This window comes from Brachypodium distachyon, chromosome 1 (genome assembly GCF_000005505.3).
Source record: "Brachypodium distachyon strain Bd21 chromosome 1, Brachypodium_distachyon_v3.0, whole genome shotgun sequence".
NCBI classification, from domain to species: Eukaryota; Viridiplantae; Streptophyta; class Magnoliopsida; order Poales; family Poaceae; genus Brachypodium; species Brachypodium distachyon.
Genome location: NC_016131.3, coordinates 61,602,061 through 61,615,638, shown reverse-complemented (window position 1 = coordinate 61,615,638; position 13,578 = coordinate 61,602,061). Strand labels below are relative to the sequence as shown.

General features: G+C 43.7%; 1 protein-coding gene across 1 annotated transcript; it reads left to right on the top strand.

The window, feature by feature from the left end:
* Nucleotides 1-5,859: 5,859 nt before the first annotated feature.
* LOC100822158 (putative uncharacterized hydrolase C7D4.05) lies at nt 5,860-10,872 on the top strand. Its single transcript, XM_003557822.4, has 6 exons — nt 5,860-6,271; nt 6,522-6,628; nt 9,245-9,353; nt 9,433-9,594; nt 10,039-10,212; nt 10,588-10,872. Exons 1-6 carry the CDS (start codon nt 6,047-6,049, stop codon nt 10,651-10,653), a joined length of 843 nt encoding a protein of 280 aa, XP_003557870.1. The 5' UTR covers nt 5,860-6,046; the 3' UTR covers nt 10,654-10,872.
* Nucleotides 10,873-13,578: the final 2,706 nt, after the last annotated feature.

The window sequence follows — 13,578 nt, the reverse complement described above, 5'->3', positions numbered from 1 at the left end:
GAGTATTTTCTCAAGCACTATGTGGCAAATCTGTATTTTTCATATGAGTTTTTCCTTCTTGAGTTGCATCGCAATTGCATGTAGTCCACTTTGCGCAATCTGGTATGTGATCAGATGCAATTGCATCTGCGTCCTTCTTGAATTGCATCTCAGCTTTTTGCCAATTTTGTTTTTGATACTAGAATTGCTCTCCAGTATTTCTTATTGCACGCTAATTGTATCTCAGCTGCCTCCTTCGATGTCTTTATGAGATGCACTTTGCATTTGTTTGTCTACTGTTTTATGACAGGCACAACGTGAAATTTTCCAGATTTTTAATTATCACAATGCTTGCCCTTTTCTGGATTTTTTTTAATAGTCCACTATGCATGCGCAATCGCATTTGCCCTTGACTGGAATTGCAAGCATGTACTTTGGCGCCCAGTTTTTTTGTCGATTTTTTGTTGTTGCACAAAGGAAGGAAGCTTTTCTATTTTTTTTCTTCTTCTGAATTTGTCCTATGTTCAAATTGCAAATTCTGAAGATCAAGGCATCTTTTATTTCATTCCATGGAATTTGTCACTCAGCTAGCATACTATTGTTTTTACCTGGCATGCAGGGGGACAGTATCTGTAGGATGGTTAGGTGGATCTTGTTATGTTGTCTAAATTTTTGGAAAGGGAAGCTAGAGGCCCACTTCAATAACCAATGGACAGGTACACTTCTTTTTTCCCTCCTATGTAAGCTTTTTCTAAACATTTTTTGGTTTCAACATGGTCCATTGCATATAGTTTAATTTTGCGCAGTCTGCAAATAACCACACATTAGCAGTTGTCCCTTCCTTGCATTGCATCCCCAGATTTTTGCAGCTTTTCCTTACAGATTTTGGTTGCGCCATCAGGTACTCAATCTGCTCCACATTCTTTTGTTCTTGTCCAGACTTATCAATGGTATTATTTAGTTCATTACAAAGTGCACTTATGCATGCTTTAATCAACACAAATTTTTGTTAATGTTGCTCTTTGTACTCAATTGCACCTAGTTCACCATGTGCAATCGTTTGTAATATGACACGCAATTGCATTTTGTCTTTGACTTGAATTTGCAAACCTGTAATTTGGCGTCCCCTTTTTTTGTCGATTCTTGGCTGTTGTAAAGAGGATGGAAGCTTTTCTGGGGTTTTGTTTGTCTGAATTATGTTTCTGAGTAGTCATAGTGTGAAATTATCCAAAGAGCAAAAAACCGGTTATGTGTCGATCAGAAATTGTTTCTCTGGCTGTCTTTTGATTCTTTATGTGCCTGATTTTGCCTGAAACCAGCAGGTGACTACTTTGACAAGTTTTTTCAGGCGCCTGGTTTTTTGTCCAAAACCAGGTGACTGTTTTTTGCTCAAAACTAGGCGCCTATTTGGTATCCAAAATCAGGCGCCTGCAGTATAGACAGACCCTTGTTATATATGCACGTAAGCCTATTCAACTTCTTGCTGGGCTGAACCCCTTGTTAGTACAGTACTTATTTTTTCAATTTTTCTCCTTGTCGGGCTCGATCTAGTTAGCTTTTTTTTTCTAGAGTAAATTAAAAAAACCATCAGATTAGAGGTTAGGATTTCACTTCGGTACCAGTCTACGTTTTTTTTTACTAAATACCACCGGATTTCCTTAATCGTTCGGTTGCCACCAGACCGGTCCTGTCAGTTTCTAGGTTATTCACTAGCAACTGGACGCTTAGTGCAATTCGATGGTTTTTAGTAAAAAAAAAACGTAGACCGGTACCAATGTGAAACCCTAACCCCTAATGTGGTGGTTTTTGTAATTTACTCTCTTTTTTTCTCCTTGCTGGGCTGCAATGGGCCAGGACAATTGACAGGCCCCGTCTGGCTTAAACGGGTCGGGCCGTCCCGGTGGGATTCCGGGCTGTGGCTGGCCCGTCAAGGGGCACTTCAGGGCCGCCGGGCATATGAGAGAAGTATGGAATGGGACTTTGGAGGCTAAGGAAGAAAGGAAGCTAGTTGAACTAGCCGGTCGCTAGGCAGTAGCAACAAGCAAGCGATGCACTAAAGCCGAGACCGTAGTACCGCTTGTGTCTCTCTCTTGTGACCACTGATAACTTTTCTCCCTTTGTTTATCTCTCTCTTTTGTGTCTTTTTTTTTTCTCATTCTCTCTCTCTCTCTGACTTTTCGCGTGTGACAGGCTGACATTTTTTGGCATGCGATGTGCTACCACATTTTTCTCCTCACTTTTGTACCGGCACATTTTAAGTACATCCAGGTACATGACCAAGTACTTTATCAAATTATAGTACGTGAAGCAGTACATGACAGGTACATCAAAGGTATAGTATGATACATGATATGCACATTAACAATTTTTAAGTAACTCATCAATACCAAGACTGTGTACATCTTGTACCAGGAAACATCGTGCCACAAACATTTGTGAAAACTCAGTATCTCATCATGTACCAATGGTACATGTCAATCTTATTGGGTACGTTAGCACATAAGGTGATGATTAACGTGCATCAAACAAATCCCAGTATGAACATTGCAAAAAATTAACAACCAATAGCTACCTAAAACACCAAGAAACAAATAAACATAGATCAAACAAGATCCCTTATGGTACCGGCCATGGTACCAAGATCCCTCTCAACTCAAAGAAACGAGTACATGGACCGGAACCGATACCAAACTCGCCTTTCTGCTCCGCCTCAAACTTGTTGAGATCCGTGTATGCCGGTACCGCAACGATGGAGACAGGTGCACGACCGCGTGCGTCTCCCCGGAGCTTGGTCCATCGCCTGGAGGTGCCAGCCGCGCGTACGTGAGAGAGAAGAGCCTGGAGGTGCCAGTTGGGTGCGCCTGGAGGTCGCCGGGAGCCGTGCCACCCCCGGTGGCTGAATCTCTCTAGCTAGCTAGCTCCCCCCATGCCTTAATCCTCAATAACTAGCATCTCTCTCTGGCCGTACGTGGGAGAGAGAGAGGAGACAAATGTGACGTAACGGTTCTGGCAGGGAGTTTTCAGGTTTGCACTATACGAGAGTTTTCACCTGACACCTTCCCTTTCCTAAAATAATAATCTTTATGTCCCTAAAACAATAATCTTTAGCCGCTCCATATACGTTATACATAGCGGAATTAGTTGTGGTGGTCGAAAGAGGAGCTCGCTCCAAAATAATTGTTGGAAAAAAATGTAATGTGATGTTTGTCTGAGTGTTACTGCATAATTGCAAAATGGAACCGTTTGTCAATTATGTTCTAAGAAAAACTTGTAGCTCAATGAACATGCTAAACCTATATTTGACGCTAGCATGATCGTTGGTATATTTGTGTCTCCGTTGCAAAAGCTAGTCTTCCCAAACTGCTGTGCTCGTATGCCACCGGCAGCAGAAGGAAGAAAAGAAACAAGTGCAGTCCCGTGTCTAATTAGAGTGCTTAGAGTTTCTCCAATGGTAACCCCAAAATTTTGCCCCCAAATGTCCGTTTTTTTTCCCTTTAGGAGAGCAAGTGGACATGTGTCCGTCCGGTGTCCGCTGCCGTCACTCAACCACGTCCCCCAAATTTTGTCCGCAAAATATTTTCTGTTTTTATTTTCTCCTCTTCCTCATCTTCTACCCGAAATTCCTCTCCTGGCACTAGACGAGGACCCTCTGCTGCATTTCTCAAGTCAGTATCTGAATTTCTAGCTACTATGACCAGGTTGCAAATTCATGAAAACAAACCATCAATGGCTTCCATGGCGAATAGCACTAGCATTATCAATTCTGAAAAACTTTGGCCAAACTAATGGAAGAGCAAATACTTTGGCAGCTCGATCTTGTCAATCTCTTCGTCTGAATCGTTCCAGTCGTCGAGGAAGGAACATGGTGTGCAGAGCATTCAATTCCCTTCTCTTCTTTCTGTTCGTAGCCGGCTGAGGAGGAGGACCCCAGTGACTTTGCCGCCCACGTCCGCCGCCAAGCACCCGAGCTCCTCGAGGACGCGAGGCCAGCGGCAGGACGAGCAGGAGGAATCCATGGCGGACTGGCTCAGTCACCGTGGCGGCGGCGCACTCGTCGGCGGCTGGGCCCGCGCCAGCCAGATCCGGCGGCGGCCAGAGAGAATAGAGGTAGAAGTCACCGGGGAGAGAGAGAGAGGAGAGAGAGCAGGGAGAGGGAGGGGAATGAGAGAGAAAGGGAGATGAAGATGGACGAGGAGACGGCCGGCGGCAGCCTGTGCCGTCGCGGGAGGGCGAGGAGATGGCCGAGAGAGATCAAGGAAAGAGGGCGGCGCGAGAGAGAGCAGGGAAAGAGACGGTTGTTGGGCCAGGCCGGACGGACACGCACAGGAACCACGTCCGGACATCCCAAACATCTCTCAGATTTGGGGCAAGTTTGGGGATCTGTCTGGACAAATAGAACATTTTGTCCGTTTGGAGGGTGCCATTGGGAGATGATTTTGGAACCAAGATGTCCATATACCCAAGTAGGACATTTGAAATAGCTTTGGGAGATGCCATTGGAGATGCTCTTGGGGCATCTCCAAAGGAACCCCCCATATCTTCCCCATTTGTCCAAAACTATTCATACGAGGGTCCAAGTGAAAAAGTAACAACCCAATGGGAACCCCCAATTGTCCAAATTATGTCCACCTCCTCCATTTCCTCCCCAAATTTGAGGAAATAATAGGGACTCCCCATTCTCTGTCGGCCCCACCTGTCATCCAGATTTGCTCTCTTTTTTCTTCTTTCCTCTCTCTATCTGGCTGAACTCGTGTCGTCGCCTCTTCTCCTGCTGCTCCGTGCCGCCGCCTCCTCTCCTCTTGTCACCGGATCTGCCGCCACCGGATCCTCATTTCCCCCCGTCGCTGGATCGGCCACCCCTCCTCATCCCCTCCCACTGCTGCTGACCCTCCTCCTTCACCTCCCTTTCCCCTGTGCCCCACCGCCACGCTCGCTGGTCGAGCTCCCCGTCGTCCGCTTCCCTTCCTCGGCGCTCCACCACCGCGCTCGTCGGCTGCCTCTATTCCTCTGCCGCAGGGGATGTGGCGACGCATCGGAGGGAGCGGATGCAGTCGCTTGACTCGCTGCTAGTGTGGAAGGGGGCGAGCTCCGCCAACCATGGTTCCAGATCAGAGCCAGATGTCCTCAGTCGCCTGGAACTTCTTCAAGAGGCAATCCTCCTGATGCGATGTTGTATCATGTGAGTCCGTTGTGTTTTGCACATGCACATTGCATTGGCTTGATCCATTATACAGTGATGAACATGAACTGATGTTTGAACTACTGCTCAGAATTTTTCTGTGAATCTTGTAGTGCTGTTTTGCTCACTTCTTTGGTTTGTTGCCATGCATCTGTATGTTCATGTATTTATCTCAATCCTTTTAATCGGAAATACATGTTGGCATGCATTTCAGAACAATGGCAAGCCGTACCCTTGTGGCTCTCGAAATGAATACCCAGCAAGAAAAAATGTATATTATCTTCAAATCTTGACAATTTCAGATTGAAAGAGATTGCTGGAGATGCAGATATACGGTTCATATATAGGCTGCAGAATCATATGCCATTATGGTGTTCAAATCATGTTCGTAGTTGCAAACTAGAATCAAAATGCAAAATAAGTAAAAATAGACAATTGGGAAGGACAAATGGAGGCTCTCTTTGGACAACTTGATATTTTGCTCATCCTCATTTGTCAAAAACCTCTCAAATAGAGAAATGAGGAAGACAAATGGGGTTATTCGTTGGAGATGGCCTTATGCCAACTCAATTTGGCAGTCCCAAAACAACACGCACACGGTCACACTGCGGTGCTACTCAGCCAGCAAACTTGCCATCGGTCGATTGCAGCCTTGAAGGCGTTCTAGAAGGTCCGTGTCCCAGGAAGAAAAGAAACAGGACCAGTCCCAAAACAACACGCACACGGCCATCCCGTCCTTCCATTTCTTCCGTCACGCTCCGTCCCCGGAAGGAAGGGACGCGGACCAGAGACGCCACCACTACCTCGAGCACACGCATCTCACTGCGCCCCGCCCAGCCCCGCCGGAGTCACTCGCATTTCCCGGCCAACCGCCAACGTACCGGTGAAATGGCGGCCGTCGCTAGAGCGCGCGCGGCGGCCCTTTTGGGGGGCCTGCGGCGGCTGGCGACGTCGGCGGCGGAGGCGGAGAGGGAACGCGGGGCCATGTGGGAGCTCTCGGCGGCGAGGGAGTACTACGACTACCGCAAGTCCATCTACGGCGACGTCACCCACCGCGCCCTACTCGTCGACGCTGTCGGCACCCTCCTCGTCCCCGCCCAGCCCACCGCCCAGGTCAGTCCGGCTCCGATGGACCATTCCCTCCCCTTTCTCGCCGTGTTAGCTATGTGATTATCTCAGTGCAAACTGTGATCTGGGTTCTGGATTATGATTTGGTTGCGGACGTTATCAGCAATGCTGGAGTTCCGCGTGAATTGTTCCTTCGGCTTCAGGCGTTGGCGTCTGCTTGATGCGGCGCCCGTGGGCTACCATGGATTGATCTGCGATAGGCTGTGTTTGATTTACTTGTCCTCCCTTTGATTAGGTGTACAAGAGCATTGGGGAGAAGTATGGAGTGAAATACTCTGAAGATGAGATATTGAGGAGATATCGGTGGGCGTATGAGCAACCATGGGACAGATCACGGCTCAGGTATGAAATTGTGATGTATACACATCCTATTAATGCCGATATATCCATCTACAAAGCGATACTTTTGTAATTATTGCTTCATTAACAGTAGTATCTTAAATTTTGTGTTGCATCTTAAATAAGTCAAGTGGAGTATTGTTTTGATGCAACCTGTACCTAGACTAACAGATACATATTGCAATTTGCTAATATGTGATAGGGGATGTCTATTTCATAGCCGACTTAGAAATAGTTATTTCTCAGTTGACAATCATAGCCATCCGATTAAGATTTTTCTCGTCCTTTGTACTTGCATGAATCTTGCACGAATCTCAGTGATTTGATCGGACAATTGTTAGCATGGACTTAGAAATAGTTATTTCTCAGTCGCCTTAGAAATAGCAAAACCCTATTTGATATTCTTCTGCCTCCTTTGAAAATGATTTGGTTGTACGAAGCTCTCTAAGCTCACCTCTAATTTGTACAGTTTCCCTCTACTTAATGAAAAAGCAGTGCTCCTGCTGTTCCCAGCAAAAAAATGGTGGGCATGCGCAGGTTCATGCATGTGTGTGGACAGCACGACATTTCACTATGTCCAACTATAGAAGTAATGCCTCTTACGTAAAGTTTTAAGTCAGATGTGTGCTGACTATGATCTGAAGTAGGCTTATGTAATCTTCTCTCTAAATATTTTCAAGTGCAGACATGTGTTCAGCTTAGTGCTCCCCTATGCAACACCAATGTGGATACGTGTTGTGCGGCTTATTACAGATACAGGGATACATCAGGCTGGCTCTGATCGCGGAGCCGCAGCGGCGGCGCGCTATCAGCTCGTGCTCCCATTAGACACTACAAGTCTTGTCATACATTAGTAGCATCCCTAGATTTACGAATGACGACAAAAAGGAAAATGATTGAAAAATAATGGCACAATTAGATGAGCCATGAAACTATAATTTCCTTGTTATTTCTAAATAAATTGTCACCTTGGGATTTAGTTTATTCCATGTATCCACCTTGCCAATTGCCATACCCTATAATTTCTGGCTAACATATTTTTAGATAATTTCCATATGTGACCTTGTCTCAGGAGCATGGCTGTCAACGCTTTTTATGGATACATAGACAACAAAATATACAAAGTAAATGTATTTCCAAAAAGGTTTTTATACTCAACGGAGAAGTCTACATTGGTGTATTTGGTGGCCAAGGACATAATATCAGTCTTATACTTTGATTGATGTATCAGCTTTACGTTTCTTTGCTGTTCAATGTTATACTTTTCAGGATATCGTATCTCATGTGAAGAAGTTGCTCTCTCTTTTTGCTTCCTAATTTGTTAATGCCGTCAAAACCTTAGTGGTAGAGATGCACCCAAAAGCGCAATTTCGCTCCTGTGTAGTGTCTAGCTATTTCTGTTGCCAAATGGCTTTCAATCTATGATTGAACTTCAATACTGCAACTTTAGCTTAATCATGTTAGCAGACCGCCAGACCCATTCAGCTATGGCATCAATACCCTGCAAACTTTCACTTTCAAGTGTCTGAAGTCCCTGAATACATTTGCGTAATCTACCAAACTCACGACAATTTGGCAAGGACCTCACATATGGTTTATGGGATAACCATCAAGGACTCCTGCTACATGTCTGCATGCTGCTGCATTCTGGCTCTTGCTTGTGCATGTAGTCATGGTAGCTCCACTCCCCCGCTTTGCCTCTTTTCTGCACTCAGTTTGTTAACTTCCAATATATCTTGATCTACCTATCACTATCTCCCTATTTTGTATGCATGACTGCACATACAACAACAACTAGTTAAACTTGCATGTTATCAAAGCCTATTATCTCATAAGTCTTCTTTCTTTCTTCCACCAAACTTGCCTTAGCAATACTAATGCCACTGGTGTTGGGAGTACATCCGAAACCGTCGACGTCATTGCCTCTTAGGTTACTGGATCCTCCACCACCACATAATCTTCGTTCTCGAATATTCCTGCTTCCTTGTGCACCATTAATACGGTGAACATTTAGTCACTCATTTACTTGAGGTTTGCAATCCAGCAACTGCGCCAAGTGGCACACTATTTTTGTCGTCCTCTATCACTATGCCCCCCCCCCCCCCCCCCCCACACACACACACACAAATCAGCAGACAAGGATCTTCAATAATGTCTAAAAGGTTCAGTTATGGATTTCTCAGAACTTCCAATATGATGCAAGCTTGATATGGCTTTATTCACTTAAATGCCAAGCTCGGTATCTTCTTCCGTGCATTCTTCCTTTATTACTTTTCAGCGGCACCTCTTTATGGAAAACTCTTCCTGATTTAATTTTATTCCTGGACATATTTGGATGTGAGTAGTGCATAAAATATCTTTTGTCGCCCGAGCATAACACTTTCCTTCAGTGGTTTTTTTTTTGGAACAAAACGTCGTGCGATTTATTGCCAAGATGGTTGAAACATTCGACGAAGAGAGTTGCAAAGAAAACACACAGAAAGAACACTAGAGAGAGGGATAAGGAGAGTTAGGGATTAGGTCCTTTAGTTGTTTTGGTTGTTGCATTTCCCTGGATGCTATCATAGTGGTCATACTGTTGACTGAAGCTCTCACTGTATGTTTTCTAACTTGGTCCAGGTATGTGGATGATGGAAGAGCCTTTTGGCAATACATAGTCACATCTTCTACAGGGTGCTCAAACTTGGAGTACTTTGAGGAACTATACAAATACTATATGACAGAAAATGTGAGATTTAACTGTGGTTAATAAATCAAATAGATTTTTCCCCTGATAGGCCCAGTGATAACATTTTTGTGCTTGGTAGGCTTGGAAGCTCTGCGATCCTGATGCTGAACATGTGTTTGAAGCTATCAGAAAGACTGGTGTTAAAACAGCTGTTGTCTCCAATTTTGATACCCGTCTACGGCCACTTCTACAGGTCCTGAAATGCGATCACTGGTTTGATGCAGTTGCCGTGTCTGCTGAGGTAGGTTGACTTATATATATTATCACTTCTTCAACCTACCATTGCAATGTGGTTGGATGGTTAACAAAGAGTTCTATTTCCATTCAGGTTCTTTCAGCGGCAAGTTAACATGTTTGCACTATATATATATATATATATATATATATATATATATTTGCCTGGAAACAGTAGGAGAGGCTCCTACTGTGGTATATTAATTTTAATAAAGTTTACAGTTACATATTTACAAACTGGGACACGCCCCAGAAGAATTATAAAGAGCATATCAAAACAGACAAGTAATTGAACAGGTTTTGTGGCACCCTATAGCCAAGCAAGACTAATAAATCAGCCTTAAGTCTGGATCTCCAGAGCTGAATAGAAGTTTCCAAAAAAATTTGTAATATTCTTCCAAGCCATCTTCCGTGCCTAATACTCCTGTTTTTCGGAATACTCTACAAACAGATTGCAGCAGAGAAGCCAAACCCAACAATATTTTTGAAGGCCTGTGAGCTCTTGGGTGTCAAACCTGAAGAAGCTGTGCATGTTGGAGATGATCGTAGAAATGATATATGGGGGGCTAGAGATGCGGGCTGTGACGCATGGCTTTGGGGCAGTGATGTTCACTCTTTTAAGGAGGTGATTCTCTTTCTCCATACGCCGACAATAACCATTTTATTCTCCTGGAAATTCTTTGTCAGGCACAGTAGCTTGCATTTAACTTTCTTACATCTCTTGTTTACATGGGAAATGATGCTTACATTTGTGGCTAGTTCATTTGTCAACCTCCATAGAACAGTTCAGATAGTGCATGCCAAGTTGCCAATTATGCTTACATTTGTGGCATAAATATCCATCATTTGCGTTCTGTTACCCGGGTTTTTTTTTTACCGAATGTTCTGTTACCCGGTTGCAACTCACACGTGTGCAGTAAAATGGTTCTTCTCCGCAGTATATCGTCTACTCTTTCCATCGATTATCTTTGCTTATACTGGACCATTGCCCGTGATGCAGGTCGCTGAGAGGATTGGAGTTGATGTGACAGGTGTGATCGAAGCTGGTTCTCCTCCCGAGCAATGAGTATCCAGGAGTGCTGTCGTGATGTACATAGGTAAATAGCAGTGGCCCATCCTTCACTAATGTAGAAGCTTTGACCTGTCCAGAGTTGAGGCATTTCCCCTGTCTTAGTTGTCATAGACTCATGGTGAACTCGGTGTTTCACTAACAATTCTACTGGTATATGATCGTGTCTTCTCCGATACTGTTGATCTGACTGGGCTGAGTGGCCACCTTTTCCCCTATCTTTCTTTTTATAGAGAGCTGCCCCTATTTCTATCAATAGAAAACCATCATAATTCAGGAACTGAAGTTCCCAAGAGTTTGGCTGCAAGGTCCGTCAGGCACAGGCAGCTAACAGAAATTACGGAACTCGTTGAAAACCTCACTTGCCACCGGCTCATTTGGAAAAGGTTTACCAACCATTTAATTTAGCCAACGAATTAAATTGACATTCTTGAGCGCTCTTCAATTAATACAGAGCAAACAGAGATCCATAACTCAGAGGCAGTTTCAAGTTGCACGAGAAGTTTATGCGAAAACCAGGGAACTGGTCTGCAGTCTGCAGTGGGAACAGTAAAACGGTTGGTCCCTGGAATTCGACAACCAAACCAAGGCATCTTCGTGCGTTTCTGAAGACAAACTGGCTTCGTATATTTCTGTTCTCCCCAAGGCCACCACACCTGGCTCGGCTTCGGCTCCGTCACCCATTCGGCGGCCATCAGCTAGTTGTAATCAATAAAGAACCTTGGTTAACTACAGAAATGTTCTTGCTCTCTCAAGCAAGTCTAACTAATAAAGCACCAATTGGCAACTGCGTTTCACCGTGTGACGCGCGTGCTATACCTGCCCTAATAAGGCGAGCTGCTTCACCAGAAATTTCGTGGATATTAGTGCTACTATCCTCGCCAAAAAGACAAAGAAACAAGTCTTGACCTCCACACACATACATACCTAATGTCAACCACTGAATATACCACAGCTAATTGTATACGCAGATGAACGTACTCGCCCACGTGGGAAAACGTACTCCCGTGTGCTGTCCGTGTCGAGTATCTATGTAGTATAATCGAATCGACCATGACGACGCATGATTATAGCACACTCTCGTATCTTCAGCAATTACTTAAGGGGATTGACCAGTCAGTACCCTGTACTCAGTAGTAGTACGCGTATAGGAGTTGGTCGTCTCAACAAAGACATGCAATTAAGATGCATGGATCGATGGAGCTAAGGCTGCTAAGCTAACCGGGTACGGCAGCACCGGATTAGAGAGCCCCACGTCCGTTAAACGTGCTTGAATTCGCTAGCTGCAGCCCATAATATATGCAGGGGGCAATGCACGAGACTTGAGAGGTACGTAGGGCCGGTAGACCGATGTCAACGACCAGATCACCAGAGTTCGATCTTGCGGCGTCGATCGGTCACCACGCACACGTAAGTAACGTAAACCATCCATCGAATGGTCACGGATGCAAGCGAGATGTCGCATATGCCCCACTTTGTTTATTTTTAAATCTTCTAGCCAAATTTTAAGTCAATACTTAGAGCTAGCAAGTTAATTTCTACGGATTTGCTATTGCTCAGTCGCCTGAGATATTTCTCAGTCGATGTTGTGAACCATCCAATCATGCACCGAGATTCGTGCAAATGTTTTGGCAGACACAATGAGCTTCTAACTATATGAGGTAACGACTGTAGATACATGTAATATGCCGGTTGGTGCAGTGGTGCTTACTTGCCTCCTAGTTGCGAGTTGGAGGTAGTGAATTTGAACCCACGTCTGTCTTTTTTTTCTTTCTTTTTTCTTATTTATACCTTGCTTCTTCTTTGGCTTTATTTATGTTTACAATCAAGCCTTCAGCTGCTTTTTTTTTCTGTTTTCTTAATTATACTTTGCTTCTTCTTTGGCTTTATTTATTTTTACGATCAAGCCTTCAGCTGCACTTTTTTTTTCTTATTTATTCTTTGCTTCTTCTTTGACTTTATTTATTTTTATGATCAAGGCTTCAGCTGTGCTGGCCTCATATGTTCGTTGTTCCCTGATTTTTCTATTATTCGTTTGTTTCACGGGATTTTTTTTTACATGCTATGCATCAGTGTCAGTTGTACATGTATTTGTTGATGATAATCTGTACATTTGTGCTCATAATTTTTGTGAATTATTCATTGAATAGTTTTCTAGTAATTGATTATTCTTAATTTTAATATTATACCATATCTCGTATTGATGTGCAATAGAGATTTTTTGGAGGGTGGGTTGCGGATTAATATCTTTGACGCACAATTGGGTTTTTCGGGCGAGTTTCACATCAACTTGCTATGAATTTGACTTTTTAGGGTGAGTTGCACATTTAGACCTTTGATGTGCAATTGAGTTTCTTCGCTGAGTTTCACATCATATTTGTTGATGTGCATTTGACTTTATTTAAGGGTGAGTTGCACATTAAGAGCTTTGATGTACAATTGAGTTTTTTTTCGGGTGAATCACACATCATCTCTTTTAATGTGCAATTTAGTTTTTTTATGCTGAGTTGCACATTAAGACTTTGATGTGCCATTGAGTTTTTTCGGCGAGTCGCACATCATCTCTCTTGATGAGCGATTTTAGTTCTTTTAGGGTGATTTGCACGTTAAGATCTGTGATGTGCAAGTGAGTTTTTTAGGGTGAGTTGCAAATTAAGACTCTTAATGTGCAATTTAGTTATTTTTAGGATGAGTTGCACATTAAAACTCTTGATGTGCAATTGATTTTTTTAGGATGAGTTACACATCAAGACTTTTAATGTGCAACTTAATTATTTTTAGGATGAGTTACATGTTAAGACTCTTAATGTACAATTGAATTTTTGTGTGGGTTTGAGATTTAAGAGATTTTTTATTTCTCTGACACCTACCCTAGCCTAGACACTAATTTTAGTAATCAAGACCCAATAACCACAGCGACGA